This window comes from Phascolarctos cinereus, unplaced genomic scaffold (assembly GCF_003287225.1).
Source record: "Phascolarctos cinereus isolate Bilbo 61053 unplaced genomic scaffold, phaCin_HiC Scaffold_726;HRSCAF=1367, whole genome shotgun sequence".
Classification (NCBI taxonomy): domain Eukaryota; kingdom Metazoa; phylum Chordata; class Mammalia; order Diprotodontia; family Phascolarctidae; genus Phascolarctos; species Phascolarctos cinereus.
This window is the reverse complement of record NW_027556098.1, coordinates 351,260,277-351,276,088: the sequence shown is the minus strand read 5'-3', so window position 1 is coordinate 351,276,088 and position 15,812 is coordinate 351,260,277. Positions and strand designations below refer to the sequence as shown.

The 15,812-nt window shown below is 36.3% G+C and overlaps 1 protein-coding gene across 1 annotated transcript; it reads right to left on the bottom strand.

Annotated features, from left to right (window-relative positions):
- Positions 1 to 3,881: 3,881 nt before the first annotated feature.
- LOC110195082 (olfactory receptor 51L1-like) lies at positions 3,882 to 4,855 on the bottom strand. The gene has a single exon (XM_020967728.2). The coding sequence runs from the start codon at positions 4,812 to 4,814 to the stop codon at positions 3,882 to 3,884; it is 933 nt and encodes a 310-aa protein (XP_020823387.1). The 5' UTR covers positions 4,815 to 4,855.
- Between the last annotated feature and the right edge of the window lie 10,957 nt (positions 4,856 to 15,812).

The window sequence follows — 15,812 nt, the reverse complement described above, 5'->3', positions numbered from 1 at the left end:
TTTCCTTCCTTATCTCGGGTGCCAAGTCCTGTGTAATCCTGATTGTGACTCCTCTTTTTTTGAATTTTTTCTTTCTGGACACTTATAGTACTTTTCCTTGGCCTGATACTTCTGAAATTTGGCTATAATGTTGCTTGGAGTTTTTATTTGGGATCTGTTTGGGATTCTTTCAATGCATTTTTTGCCCTCTGGTTCCAGGACCTCAGGGAAGTTCTCCTTAATAATTTCTTAAAAGATGCTGTCCATACCCTCCTTTTGATTATGGTTTCAGGTAGTCCAGTGATTCTGATACTGTCTTTCCTGAGTCTATTTTCCAGGTCAGTTGGTTTTCCCATTAGGAATTTTACACTTTCTTCCATTTTATCATTCTTTTGAATTTGTTGGATTGATTCACAATGTCTCCTGGAGTCATTAGCTTCTAATTGCCCACTTTTAACTTTCAAGGTGTTGTTTTCCTCAATTAGCTTTTGTACTTTCTTTTCCCTTTGGCCAATTATATTCTTTAAGGAGTAGTTTTCTTCAGTGGATTTTTGTATTCCTTTTCACTTTGGCCAATTCTACTTTGTAAGTAGTTTTCCAAGCTGCTGAGTCTTCTTTCTCTTGCACATCTCTCATTTCTTTCCCCAATTTTTCTCTACCTCTCTTATATTATTTTTAAGCTCTTTTTTTGAATTCTTCCATGATTTCTTTCCAGGCTTGATAAAACTTCTCATTTTTAATTTGGGGTTTTGCCCATAGGTATTTTGACATTATTGTCCTCTTCTGAGCTTGTGTCTTGATCTTCCCTGTCACCACAATAACTTTCTATCATCAGATTCTTTCTTGTTGTTGTTGTTGTTGTTGTTTTTTGCTCATTTTTTTTTGGAGGGGGAGGGCAGCATTTTCCTTTCCTTTTTTTATTAATTTATTTTGATTTATCAAAAGTCACTTCTATAAGCTTTTGAGTTGTAAATTTTTCTCTTCCTCCCTTCCCAAGACTACATGCAATCTGATATATACACACACACACACACACACACACACACACACACATCTATCTATCTATCTACATATATGTACACACACATACATATATTCCTGTTAAACATATTTTCACATTAGGGATGTTGTAAGTCAGAATTAGAACACATAGGAGGAACCACAAGAAAGAGGAAACAATACAAAACAGAAGAAAATAAAATAGCAAACAGTATACTTCGATCTGCATTCAAACTCCATAGTTCTTTCTTTGGATGTGGATAGCATTTTCCATCATGTGGCCTTTGGAGACGTCCTAGATCCTTGCATTGCTGAGAAGGGCTAAGTGTATCAATATTAGTCATCACAGAGCATGGATGTTACTGTGTACAACATTCTCCTGGTTCTGCTCACTTCACTCAGCTTCAGTCCATACAAGTTTTTCCAGGTTTTCCTTAAGTCTGCTTGCTCATCATTTCATATAGCACAATAGTATTCCATTACATTAATATACCACAACTTGTTCAGCCATTACCCAATTGATGAGCATCCCCTAAATTTCCAATTCTTTGCTACCACAGAAAAGATCTGCTATAAATATTTTTGTACATGTGGGTCCTTTTTCCATTTGTATGATCCCTTTGGGATACAACCCTAGAAGTGCTATTGCTGGGTCAAAGGATATGCACATTTTTATAACCCTTTGGGCATAGTTCCAAATTGCTCTCCAAAATGACTGGATCATTTCACAACTCTACCAACAATGCATTAGTGTTCCAGATTTCCCACATCTTCTCCAACATTTATCATTTTCCTGTTTTGTCATGTTGGCCAATCTGATAGGTGTGATGTGGTACCTCAGAGTTATTTTGATTTGCATTTCTCTAATCAGTAGTTATTTAGAACATTTTTTCACATGGCTAGAGACAGCTTTAATTTCCTCCTTTGAAAACTGCTTGTTCATATCTGTTGACCATTTATCAATTGGGGAATGACTTGTATTCTTATAAATTTGACTTAATTATGTATATATTTTAGAAATGAGGCCCTTACCAGAGAGACTGGTTGTAAAAGTTCTTTCCTAATTTTCTACTTTCCTTCAAATCTTGGTTACATTGGCTTTGTTTGTGCAAAAACTTTTCAATTTAATGTAATCAAAGTTAGCCATTTTGCATTTAATAATGTTTGCTGTCTCCTGTTTGGTCATGAATTCTTCTATTCTCCCTAAATCTGATAGGTAAACTGTTTCTTGCTTTCCCAGTTTGCTTGCAGTATTACCCTTTATATCTAAATCATGAACCTATTTTGACTTTATTTTGGTACATGATGTGAGATTTTGATCTAATCCTAGTTTCTTCCATACTCTTTTCCAGTTTTCCCAGCAGTTTTTGTCAAATAGTGAGTTCTTATCCCAGAAGCTGGGGTCTTTGGATTTATCAAATAGCAGATTACTGTAGTCATTGACTGTTGTGTCTTTCATATTTAACCTATTTTGCTGATCCACCACTCTATTTCTTAGCCAATACCAAGTAGTTTTAATGAGTGCTGCTCTGTAATACAATTTAAGATCTGAAATGACCGGGCCACCTTCACCTGCATTCCTTTGCATTAGTTCCCTTCATATTCTGGACCTTTTGTATTCCAAATGAATCTTATTATTTTTTTCAAACTCTATAAAATACTTTTTTTTTGGGTATTTTGATTGGTATGGCACTAAATAAGTAAATTAGCATAAGTAGACTAAGAATAATAAGAATCTATAGTTAAGTTTCTTTTTGGTCATAGTGTTTGCTTATTTCCTGACCTTTAAATAGATTGAGCTCTCTTGCTGGGGAACAGGGGGCATTGACCCAAGCATCTTGTGTTGGGAGCCTGGGGCCTGGTCACTGGCTTTGTGTTCTGGGGCCTCTGTTGCTGACAGTTGGAGGCTGTAGGGTTCTGGCAGATTACTTGGTATTTGGCTGGAATCAGCAACACTGAAACTCTAGGTAGGATTGGGTAGTCTGGCTCCTGGAGGTTTCCTGCTCACTTGGACCTTTCCTTCCTTTTGCTTTCTTCAGCTCCTTTCAGATGGATGTTACAGGGTGTTTCTGTGTTTCCCTGTAGCTAAACTAAGCTGAAGAGGTCATCTGGCCTCTGGAGGCTGCCTGATTTCCCAGGACTACACTGAAGCATGAGGTGGTTCTTGAAACTAGAGTCTGCTGTCTTCCCTGGGTATGCTAAGGTATGGAGGAGTTCAAGTGTTGGTGTTTGTGTGCTCTGCCACACTAGGGCTCAGGATCTCCCCTTGGTTTGCTGAGGTGGGCTTGTTGCTGGCTTGCTGGGACACTTCCCATCCTGGACTACACTCCCCATTAACCCAAGTGAGATGGACCTTCCTGATCCTGCAAGTTTACTGGGATAAAAGATTGTTTAATCCCATGTTTTTGCTGGTTCTGCCATTCCAAGATTTGTTTGGGGGCTCTATTTTATGGTCATTTGGGGTAAGAATGGGAGAGTTACAGTGATTTATTGTTTACTCTGCCATATTGACTCTTAGAAGTCTTCTGGTATAAAACTTATCTTTTTCAGTTCAAATCTGACCTCAGACACTTACTAACTGTATGACTCTGGGCAGGTCACTTAACCCTTTTGCCTCATATTTCTCATCTGTAAATATGAGCTGAAGAAGGAAACAGCAAACCACTCCAGTATATTTGCCAAGAAAACCCTAAATAGGATCACAAGATCGAATCAGGTAAACTAGAAAAAGCAAAATGTAGTGTTTTATAATTATCAGCTTTATTGTTATTTTCACTATAATCACTATTTTCTGCATCTTACCCTACTTTCTACTCATTGATGACTTAATGATTCAGACATATATTGTGCTGTCCTGTACATTCCTTTTTTTTGCTATGTGTAGATATTCCCTTTTCCCCTCTTTATTTTGTCTGACAGAGCCTGAGAATGCGGGTGCGGATCTCACTGGTCTTTATGCAATAAACAATGGGGTTGAGCACAGGGGGGATCAGCAGGTAAACGTAGCCCATGATGATGTGAATCACAGGTTGGACATGCTTCCCAAAGCGATGGATGATGGATACACCTAGCATGGGGATGTAGACCATCAAGACAGCACAAATGTGGGAGACACAGATATTGAAGGCCTTGAGCTGTTCCTCATGGGAGGCAATGCCCAGCACTGTGATCAGGATTCTTAAGTAAGAGAGAAGAATGAGCACAGAGTCTAGACCAAAAGTAATGAGGATGATGATGAGGCCATAGATGCTATTTATACGATGGTCAGAGCAGGAAAGCTTGATAATATCAGGGTGAAGGCAGTAGGAGTGGGAAAGGGCATTGGCTTTACAGAATGTTAGTCGCTTGATGAGGAACGGTCCTGGCAGGATGACTGCAGTTGCCCGAAGTATGAGGCCAAAGCCAATCTTGACAATGGTAGTGTTGGTCAACATGGCTGTATAATGGAGTGGGTTGGAGATTGCTACATATCGATCAAAAGCCATGGTCAACAGGATGCCTGACTCCATGAGGGAGAAGACATGGATGAAGAACATCTGAACCAGGCAACAGTCGAAAGCAATCTGGTGGGCATTGAGCCAGAAGAGCTCGAGCAGGGTGGGCAGGGTGGTGGCACAAAGACCTAGATCACTGGCTGCTAACGTGGAAAGGAAATAGTACATTGGCTTATGCAGTGACTGTTCTTGCCAGATCACCACCAGGATTAAACTGTTCCCTACAATGGCAATCATGTAGAGAATACAGAAGAGGACAGAGATCTGTGGATGTGAAGCCTCTAGGCCTGGAAAACCAGTCAGAAGCAAGGGTCTGAAGTCACTGTTGTTGAAAGAGTCCATTGTCAGAGAGAAGGATGTCCTGGGTTTCCACAGAAAAATAGTCTGGGTTACTTCATCATCACTCCTTCCAGCAAACAATTTTTATCTGATTTTGTGAATCTGTGTGGGTCAATTCCTATGTTATCCCCTCCTTGGGTCCATCTTGTACCTCTCTATCGTCCTTCCATCTCCAAATCATCAGAAACCTTAGCATTTTTTGAATCCTGGGATTATGGCATCACTAGAATAACATTGATGTTAAAAAGTCCCAGCTAAAATCAACTTCTGTAAAAAGCCTTTCTTGGTGTCCCTTAATGCTGGTGTCTTCCTTCTGAGATTATCTCCAAGTTATCTTATATATAGGACAGTTAGGTGGCACAGTGGAAAGAGTGCTGGGCCTGAAGTCAGGAAGATTCATCTTCCTGAGTTCAAATCCAGCCTCAGAGAAATACTAGCTGTGTGACCCCTTAGCAAGTCATTTAACCTCGTTTGCCTCAGTTTCCTCATCTGTAAAATGAGCTGAAGAAGGAAATGGAGAACCACTCCAGAATTTTTGCCAAGAAAACCCCAAATAGGGTCACAAAGAGTTGGGTATGACTGAAATGTCTGAACAGCAACAGTAACAAAATCATGTGCATATCTTGTTTGAACATTATTATTTGCATATTATTTCCCCCATTAGATTAGGAGTGTCTGGAGTATAGAGACTGCTTTTTACCTTTTTTTTTTTTGTATCACCAAAACTCAGTGCAGTATCTGGCACACAGTGGCCACTTAATAAATACTTGTTGACTTGAATTGAAGAAGATGAAGAAGATGGGCCTTCAGTTCAGTTTGGGGTCAATAAAAGCAATAAACTGTTTTCAGAAAGGCAAAGCAGCACCTTCTCCTCATACTCCATTCTAGGCCAAGTTCAGCATCTGTCTGCAGTGTCTGTATAAAATGGAGATACCAAGGGATCAAGTCTATGGATTTTGTATCCAACCATGTATTATAGTTTGGACAATAGGCATTCTTCAGCTGCTTCAGATATGTGCTCAGTACATAGCAGGCACTTGATTGACCAATGTGGAAATTTATTTTGCTGGATTACATGCATATAATTGTTGGTTAGAATTTTTAAATTATTAATTTTTTTGCATAACATTAGAAAGGAATACTTAAAAAATTAAAAGTTAAAAAATACTTTAAAGTGTTCTAAAATATAAGGTGGAACAATGAGATCAGATGAAAATATGTATATAAAGCACTTAGGGAATGGGAATGAGTGAATAACAAAATGCATATATTTCTACTGTTAGACAAATGGAGGGAATAATTGAGAACTTATGACATTTTTATGTATTTAAATGTAGTTTCAAAGTAAGTTCAAGTCTTTCTTTTCATGTTTAATTTTGTTTAAAATTAATCATAAAAATAAAGAACAATAAATGCTTACTTAGTTGATTGAATAGAATGTCTTGGAGTATGGAGGACTTTCTTGTATAAAGAAGTGACCACTGATGCGAGAGTCAAAGGCTCTAAGTTCAAATAGGCTGCTAAATATGCGATTATATGCTCTTATCTCTATTACATAGAGTGGGACCTTGAAACTACTGGCTGAACCTTGGGGAAGAGGAGCAGAGCTGTGAATGCTAACACCAATCACCATCTAGCAAGCCTATTCCCAGCTTGATCTCTGGGGTTACAAAAAAAGTATCAACTTCCCTGAGTCTCAGTTTCTTCATCTATAAAATAATGATAATAATACCTGAAGTAAAAATGGAGTAGGACTAGATGCTCTATTCGATCTCTTCTAGCTGTAGACCTATTACATTGGTTCAGATCTTGCTTGAGATATTCCCCAGTGGTCACTAGTTTGATGCTGGGCAATTCAATTAATCTCTCTGAGCCTCATTTTCACTATTTGGAAAATAATAATGATGTGCAATACTTACCTTATGGGGTAATAGTAGGCACAGACACAAATGCCAGGTACTCTGATAAATAAATGTAAAATGTATGCAATATGAATGACTATGGATTCTGTGAAAAGCTGTTTCTTGTTTCCTTTGAATGCTAAGAAAGCCAACGCTGTGAACTCCTTTATTTCTCTCTCCAAGGAGAGGCTGTGGATTGTCCTTTCACTTAACATCAACCGGAAACTCCTAGGCCCAGACCCAGTAGGTTCTCAGTTAATGTTTGTTGATTGAATGCATTTTCCCATAGTTGACACTTAGAACAAATATCAAACAGTTCTTAAATTGCTGATGTCCTACAACTTGAAATTAATCATTTCAAGCTTTCGTAAAGATTCCCCATTCCTAGTGCAACTGGAGAGTAAAATCAAACAACATTCCTTAATAAGACATCAAGTGCTTGGCACCTTCTTTACAGGAACATTCAAAGTGATAATAAGACAGCTGAAGCCTAACTTTCTGCAAGAAGTCTTTCCCTAGTTCTCCTTTTAATCTTAGTGTCTTCCCTTTGAAATAACTCCAAGGTGTGTGTTTGTGTGTGTGTGTGTGTGTGTGTAGTTTGTACATAATTGTTTTTGTGTAGTCTCCCTCTTTAGACAGTGAGATCCTTGAGAATTAGGCCTGTTTTTTGCCTTCCTTTGAATGTCCAGCACTAAGCACCATCTCTGGCACACAGTAGGCACTTAATAGAAGCCAGATGACTAATAATTCTTTTCAAGAGGCCACCCTTGTAGAGGAATAGGCAGAACCTGAAAAGGGAGCTTAATTCCACCATCCCTAAAAAGAGCTTTCGATACTGGTGTTCATAATTAATTTTGTGAATTAACTTTTCTTAATTAATTTAATTAACAATGATAAGAAAGTACACTGATTCCCTTCCCCTTGTACATTTGCACACTCCTTCTATTGGTAACATTTTTCTGCTTTTATCCCAGCCCCCGACTTCTGTCTGTCAACATCCTTTAGGATCCTGTCTCTCTGATTCTCTTTTATTTTTCTTTCCTTATCCTAAAATCTACCTCTCTTCCTAAAGTTCAAAAGTTAACTCGCTAGGAGCAGGAATAAGGTTATGGTAAGGTTTGGGGAGCTATTCAATCTATTTTTTCTTTTACTTTAAGCCCTAGTTCTCTGTTTCAATAAGGAAAAGTAGGAAGGAAAACAGTTTCACCTCTGCTGAGCAGTTCAGAAAGGCTTCATGGGGTGTGTGAAAACTGTCTGATGGAAGAGAGACAGAAAACAAATAGGTCAAGGGTCCTTTGCCCAGTCTCTGATCTATCAGTCAGTCTGACTGACTAACACCACATTGTCTGTCTGGCCTTTCAGACAGGGGTTATGGTGGGGAATAGAGGAAGCTAATGTAGCCCTTTAACTCAGAAAGTCCATTCTTAGTCTTCCCATCTCATGACTATAAATCTATTTATCACCATATTTTGTTGTTAGGAATCAAGACAATAGCAGCTAGAGATGTACAGCAGAAAGGCAGAAGTTCTGTAAAGTAGAGGTTCTAACATTTTATGAAACCTATGAAAATCCTCTTCCATAATAATGATTTTAATGCATAAAATAAATACACATAATTAGAAAAGAAGCCAATGATTTTGAAATAAAGATGTATTTTCCCCATCCACATTCAATGACCCCCAAAGTATATCCACAGAAGTCATAGGACAGAGGTGCCCAGATTAAAAACCTTTGCTGCAATGGAACCTCCAGTATTGTGGGGAAGTGAAACACAGGTCTGCAAATGCAGAGATATGAGCCAGGGGCTCTGCTGCAAACCTTCCCCAATGGAAGTAGAATTTATTTGCAACAGAAACAGATGCCCAGTCTCCCCCTTCCCTAGTTGAGCCGAAAGCCTTAGGATTGGACATTTCAGCATGGAAGCTGCTTTCCTGGCTGGCAGGAGGCAAACATCTCCTTCACCTATGCCCAGAACCTTTTCTTCCTCTTCATTTCCTGCCATTCTCTGCATATTCCTCTACTCCTGAGAAGCAGGGGTCTGCAATTAATATTTAATCTGTTATTGCCTGCTACTCTCTGGTACTGACTCAATTTAAAACATATCAAGGTCAATAGGGATCTTTGCACAAACTCCCTCTAGACTTTTCCTCCCATGCTTCTCCAATAGCTACAAAGCCAATTACTCTAACTGGCAGGAGATTGCTACCCTCTCCTGACAGTTATTAATGGTGAATTACAGGATATCCATAGGCTCATAGGACATTAGAGATGGAAGGGACCTCAGAAATATTCTACTCTTTTTAAAAAGAAGGAAACTGAAGCTCAGAATGTCAAAGTGCCTTTCTTAAAATTATACAGCAAGTTAGATACCAGAATAGAAGGCAAGTGTCTTGACTGTATTGGTAGGACCCTTTTTACCTACCATGCCAGCTTCTTTTCTTCTCCAGTAGAAGTGTGGCTTAGAACAAGGTCTCTGACAATGCTAACAATAATAATGCCATCATAGTTCATTTTTACACAGTACCTAATAATTAACAAAGCATTATTTTTCACAACATACGTAAGATGGTTACTATTACCGCCATTTTAAATACATAGAAAGTGAGGCTGGTTAATGAGGAAAAAATCTCACGTTTACCAAGTATCATATTTGAGACTCCAGCCCAGCTGTTCTCTTCTCAGTTCCACACTGAAAGAGTGCCTAAAAGTCTCCAGGGAACAGATAGAGATGAAGACATTAAGCTCTTTGATCAATGCAATGACCAGGCAAGATTCCAGAGAACCACTAATGAAACATTGTATCCATCTCCTGACAGAGAGGTGGATAGAGTAAGCAGAATGAGTCACAAATTTTTGGACATGGCCAATATGCAATTTGTTGTTGTTGATGATGATTATACACAATTGTTAAAAGCTCCCTTGCCTCAGTTCCCCTCCCTCCAATACTACCACCCTGCCACCCACATACAGATACCTTCAGTGGAAGGGGAGATAAGAAAAAATAAATATTAATTTAAAAACAAATGAAAAATGTTTTAGGAGCATCAAAATTAGTATTAATCATATACAGGAAGGTAGCTCAGTAATCTCATAGTTTCCCTGCTCCTTAGACTTTGGCTGGGAAGGAACTTTTTGTATAAGGAGATTCCCAGTGTCAGGACACTTACCTGGAGAATCAGGCAGTAGGGCTCCTCAGAGTAGCCAAAATTAAGAGAAGGAAATGAACCTACTCAAAAACTGGTACTATCTCACTATAGTCCTGAGAGCAGGGGCCTTTATAGCTATTTGTAGTCTCTGCTATCAGCAAGAGGGAGTAGTGGCAGAAGAAAGGAAAATTCTTAATAGCATCTGTAATCCCTGAGGTGGTGATACTTTGTTTACTGGTAAAATCATTTGGGGACAACGAGTATTTCTGTGCCTGAGATTGCTCAGAAATCACAAAACTGAAGTTTCTGGAGTCATCAAGGGGGATTTTCTTTTCTATAAAGACTTACTGGGATTAGTCTTATTTGGAAAGACTGGAACCTGGTGTAAATGTGTGGGAGAGAGGGAGGAAAAACTTGTGGGAAAAAGGATAACTTGGGGAAAGACTATGAGATCCATGACTGAGAAGTTAATGCTCATAAAATTTGATGTCTCCCTGTGAAATAGATCCAGTTAAATAAATCTTCACAGATGTTACTCCCAAGGGCTTAGTAGCAGGAGATAGAGAATGGGTATGAGCAGAACATGAATATGAAGACCAGGGAAATCTCATCCTTTGTAGCATGGAGAACAACAGTAGTAACTATTGTAATCAGGTAGGTTTTATTTAGTGTCATAAACATCAAAGGCCCTAGAAAGAACAGCAACAGATAGAGATTTATGCCTGGGTACATGGGGACAATCCTATGTAAAGTGTTAGGAATGGAATAGGCCCAAGGATGCCTAATATCCTCGACTAGACAATATACAATTCCTTGTGAAGGACATCTAGTCTCAGCTCTTCTTCTTCCCCTACTTTGGACTGCATCTATAAAATCAAGATAAGGGATGGATTGATTTTGAAGGCCGCATGTAAATTTAAAATCCAATGATTCTGTTTTAGATTTTTTTTCATAATATTTTAGATGAAATAGAACCCCTGGTATATAAAGTGACTTAGGCAAATCATGTAGTTAGGTAAGCTGAGCTGTTAGTAAAATGAAGGTCTCTTCATTCCTAATCTCATGTTGTCTTTTGTTTTTCCATCACATCGTATTTGCATGTGGAGAGAATCTGTCTCTATTCCAAGGAAATTGAAGGATAAAGTTTGGGCATACAAAAGAATAGGAGATTCTGGGGGAGTCTCAGTGACTTCTGAGGTTCTTCCCAAATTTTATGCTCTGTGGGTCCAAGATTAAAGGGCCCAGTGTGGGTCATATCCATCTTCCTATCTCCTCCAGCAGCTTAGATGGAGATCTGTACATAAGAGATGCTTAATGAATGTTTTTTTTTTTGTTGAATTAGTGAATTTCTAGAGTAGGAAGGCTGAGTTTCTAGACTAGGAGAGGATATATGGAGAAGATGATGGAGGAGGAATGGAGGTGAAAGGTACACAATTTGGAACTTAAAACTTTCAAAAGTAATCTAAAATTTATTTTAACATATAATTGGGAGAAAATATTATTTAAAAAGCATGTCAATAAAATATAGTATGTAGATGGAAAAGAACATAACATGAAACCAAAATTAGTGTCCTTGGACAACTCTGATGTTAGTTTTGGAACACTATAACAAACATTAGTGACAAGAATAATTATACTATTCAATTTTAATAAAATTACATTAATTATTTGAAACCTTAAAATAACATAACTTTTTCTTTTTAACATTGTAATGTTTTTCTGAAATTTTAAATTCTAAATTCTGTTCTCCCCTCCCAGCTTCCTCCTTTCCTGAGACAGTAAACAATCAGATATAGATTACACATGTGCAATTACATGAAACATTTCCATATTAGTCATTTTGTACAAAAAGACTCGAACAAAAGAAAAAAAATGAAAAAAAGTAAAAAATAGCATGTTTCATTCTGCACCCAATCAATATCAGTTCTTTCTCTGGAGGCAGATAGTTTACTTCATCATTAGTCCTTTGGGATTGTCTTGTATCATTGTATTGCTGAGAGTAGCTGAGTCATTTACAGTTTTTCACTAAACAATATTGCTGTTCCTGTGTGCAATGTTCACCTGGTGCTGTTCGTGTCACTATGCATCAGTTTATGTAAGTCCAAGATTTTTTGAAGTCATGCTGCTTGTCATTTCTTATAGCACAATAATACTCCATTACAATCATATACAATAGCTTGTTTAGCTATTCCCAAATTGATATACATCTCTCTGATTTCCAATTATTACCTACCACAGAAAGAGCTGCTATAAATATTTTTGTACAAACAGGTCCTTTTCCCCTTCTTTGGATGTCTTTGGGATATAGACCTAGCAGTGGTCTTGCTGGATCAAAGGATATCCAGAGTTTTATAGCCCCTTGGGAATAGTTCCAAATTGCTTTCCAGAATGTCAGATCAGCTCATAACTCCACCAAGAGTGCATTAGTGTTCCAGTTTTCCCACATCCCCTCCAACATCCAACATTTTCCTTTTTCTGTCATATTAGCTACTCTAATAGAAGTGAGGTGGTACTTCAGAGTTGTTTTAATTTGCATTTCTTTGATCGATAGTGATTTAGAGTATTTTTTTCATATGTCTCTAGGTAGTTTTGATTTCTTTGTCTGAAAACTGCCTGTTCATATCCTTTGACCATTTATCAGTTGGGGAATGACTTTTATTTTTTATAAATTTGGCTTAGTTCCCTATATAGTTGAGAAATAAAGCTTGTTCCCTGTATAGTTGAGAAATAAAGCCTTTATCAGATATACTTGTTACAAATCCCTTCATACTTTTATGCTTTCCTTATAATTTTGGTTGCATTTGTTTTGTTTATGAATTTTTATATAATTAAAATTATCTTTTTAACATTTTGTAATTTCCTGTATATCTTCTTTCATCCTAAATTCTTCCTTACCCATAAATCTGACAGATAAACTTTTCCATGTACTTTTAATTTGCTTACGGTATCACCCTTTGTGCGTAAATCATGTATTGATGTGAGAAGTTTGTCTACACCTAGTTTTAGCCATACTGTTTTCCAGTTTTCCAATTTTTGTCAAATAATGAGTTTTTGTTCCAAAAGCTTGGATTTGGATGTATCATATACTAGATTACAATGGTCATTTCATATAATGTAATTAATACCTAATTTATTCCACTGATCCAACACTCTATTTCTTAGCCAGTACCATATTGTTTTGATAATTACCACTTTATAGTACAGTTTGAGATCTGGTATGCCTAGACCACCTTCTTTCCAATTAAAAAAAATTGATTATCTTGATATCCTTGAGCTTTTGTTCTTCCAGATGAATTTTATTATTTCTTTATCTCTGCAAAATATTTGTGACAATATGATTGCTATGGCACTAAATAAATAGATTAATTTAGGTAGAACTATCATTTTTATTATATTGGCTTAGCCTAGCCATGAACAATTAATATTTTCCAGTTGTTTAGATCTGACTTCATTTGTGTGGAAAAAGTGTTTTATAGTTGTGTTCATATAGTTCCTGGGTTTGCCTTGACAGGTGGACTCCCAGGATTTTTTTTATTGCTACAGTCATTTTAAAGGGAATTTCTCTTTCTGTCTCTTGCTACTGGCCTTTGTTGGTAATATATAGAAACGCTGAAGGATTATGAAGGTTTATTTTGTTAACTTTGCAACTTTGTTAAAGTTAATAATTTTAAGTAGATTTTTAGTGGCTCTCTACTATTTTCTAAGTATAACATCATATCATCTTGCAACGAGTGACAGTTTTGTTTCTGTACTACCTATTCTAATTCCTTCCATTTATTTTTCTTCTCTTATTGCTATAACTAACATTTCTAGTACAATATTAAATAATAGAGGTGATAGTGGGCATCCTTGCTTCACCACTGATTGTATTAGAAAGGCTTTTAGCTTATCCCAATTGCAAATAATGCTTACTCATGATTTTAGATAAATATTCTTTGCTGTTTTAAGTAAGCTTCATTTACTCTTATGCTTTTTAGTATTTTTAATAGGAATGGGTGCTGTATTTCGACCAAGGCTTTTCCTGCATCTATTGAGATAATATGATTTCCATTTGTTGTGTTATCAATATGGTCAATTATGCTAATAGTTTTTCTAATATTGAACCAATTCTGCATTCCTGGTATAAATCCTACCTGGTCATAACATAAAATCCTTTGTAATTTATCTGTAATCTCTTTGCTAGCATTTTATTTAAAAGTTTTTGCATCAAAATTCCTTAGGGAAACTGGTCTATAATTTTCTTTCTCTATTTTGACTCTTCTTAGTTTGGGTATCGGCACCATATCTGTGTCATAAAAAGAATTTGGTAGGACTCCTTCTTTGCCTATTTTTCAAAATAGTTTATATCATTTTGGGATTAATTGTTCTTTAAATGTTTGGTAGAATTCTATTGTGAATCCATCTGGTCCTGCGGATGTTTTCTTAGAAAGTTCATTGATGTCTTATTCAATTTCTTCTTCTAGGACTTGGTTATTTATGTATTTCATTTCTTCTTCTGTTAATCTGGGTAATTTATATTTTTGTGTGTATATATACATCCATTTCATTTAGATTGTAAGATTTATTTCTATGTAATTGGGCATAATATCTCCTAATAATTGTCTTAATTTCCTTTTCATTGGTGGTGAATTCATCCCTTTAATTCTTGATTGTAGTACTTTGATTTTCTTCTTTTCTTTTTTAAATCAAATTAATCTACGGTTTATATATTTTATTAGGGTTTTTTTTCTCATAAAACCAGCTTCTAGTTTTACTTATTAGTTCCATGGTTTTCTTTCAATTTTATTAATCTCTCCTTTGATTTTGAGGATTTCCAATTCGGCATTTAATTTCAGATTTTTAATTTTTTCTAGTTCTTTTTTTAGTTGCACGCTCAATTCATTGATCTGTTTTTTCTTTGTTTTATTGATTAGATAATTTGAGATATAAATTTCCCCCTAAGTACTGCTTTGGCTACACTCCATAAATTTTGGTACAATGTCTCACTGCTGTTATTTTCTTTAATGAAATTATTGATTGTTTCTATGATTTGTTCATTCACCCATTTCCTTTTTTAAGCATTCAATTATTTAATTTCCAATTAATTTTTAATCTCACTTTCCATTGTCTATTATTAAATGTACTTTTTATTGCATTATGATCTGAAAAAATATGATCACTATTTCTGCATTTCTTCATTCGATTGTGAGGTTTTTAATGTCCTAATACATGGTCAATTTTTGTGTAGGTGCTATGTACTGCTGAGAAAAAAGGTATATTCCTTTCTATCCTCATTCAATTTTCTTTAGAAATCTATCCTATCTAATGTTTCTGATTTTTTTTTGTCTCCTCCTTAACTTCTTTCTTGTTTATTTTGGGGTTAGATTTATCTAATTGTTAGACGGGAAGGTTGAGGTCCCTTACTAGTATGGTTTTATTAGCTATTTCCCCTTGTAAGTCATTCAACTTTTCCTTCAAAAATTTAGATACTATACTATTTGGTGTGTAATTGTATATATTTAGTATTGATATGAATTCATTGTCTATGGTACCTTTCAGTATAATATAGTTTCCTTCTTTATCTCTTTTAATTAGATCTATATTTGCTTTTGCTTTGTCTGAAATCATGATTGCTTTCCCCGCTTTCTTTGCTTCAGCTGAAGCATAATAGATTTCTGCTCCAACCCCTTACCTTTACTCTGTATCTCTCTACTTCAAATACAACATAATGTAGGATTCTGTTTTTTGTTTTATTCCATTCTGCTATCCACTTCCATTTTATGGGTGAGTTCACTCCATTCATATTTATGATAACTAACATGATAATTATAACTAATTGTGTATTTCCCTCCATGCTATTTTTCACTTGTTTATCTTCCCAATCTTACTCCCCCACCCTTTTCTTCATTCAGTAATACTCTCATTCAATAGTCAACTCCTTCAGGAAACCTTCCCTGATTATGTGCTCAGAAAAT

Coding starts and splice junctions, on each gene's coding strand:
- LOC110195082 (XM_020967728.2), bottom strand. CDS start 4,814: ATGGACTCTTTCAACAACAGTGACTTCAGACCCTTGCTTCTGACTGGT.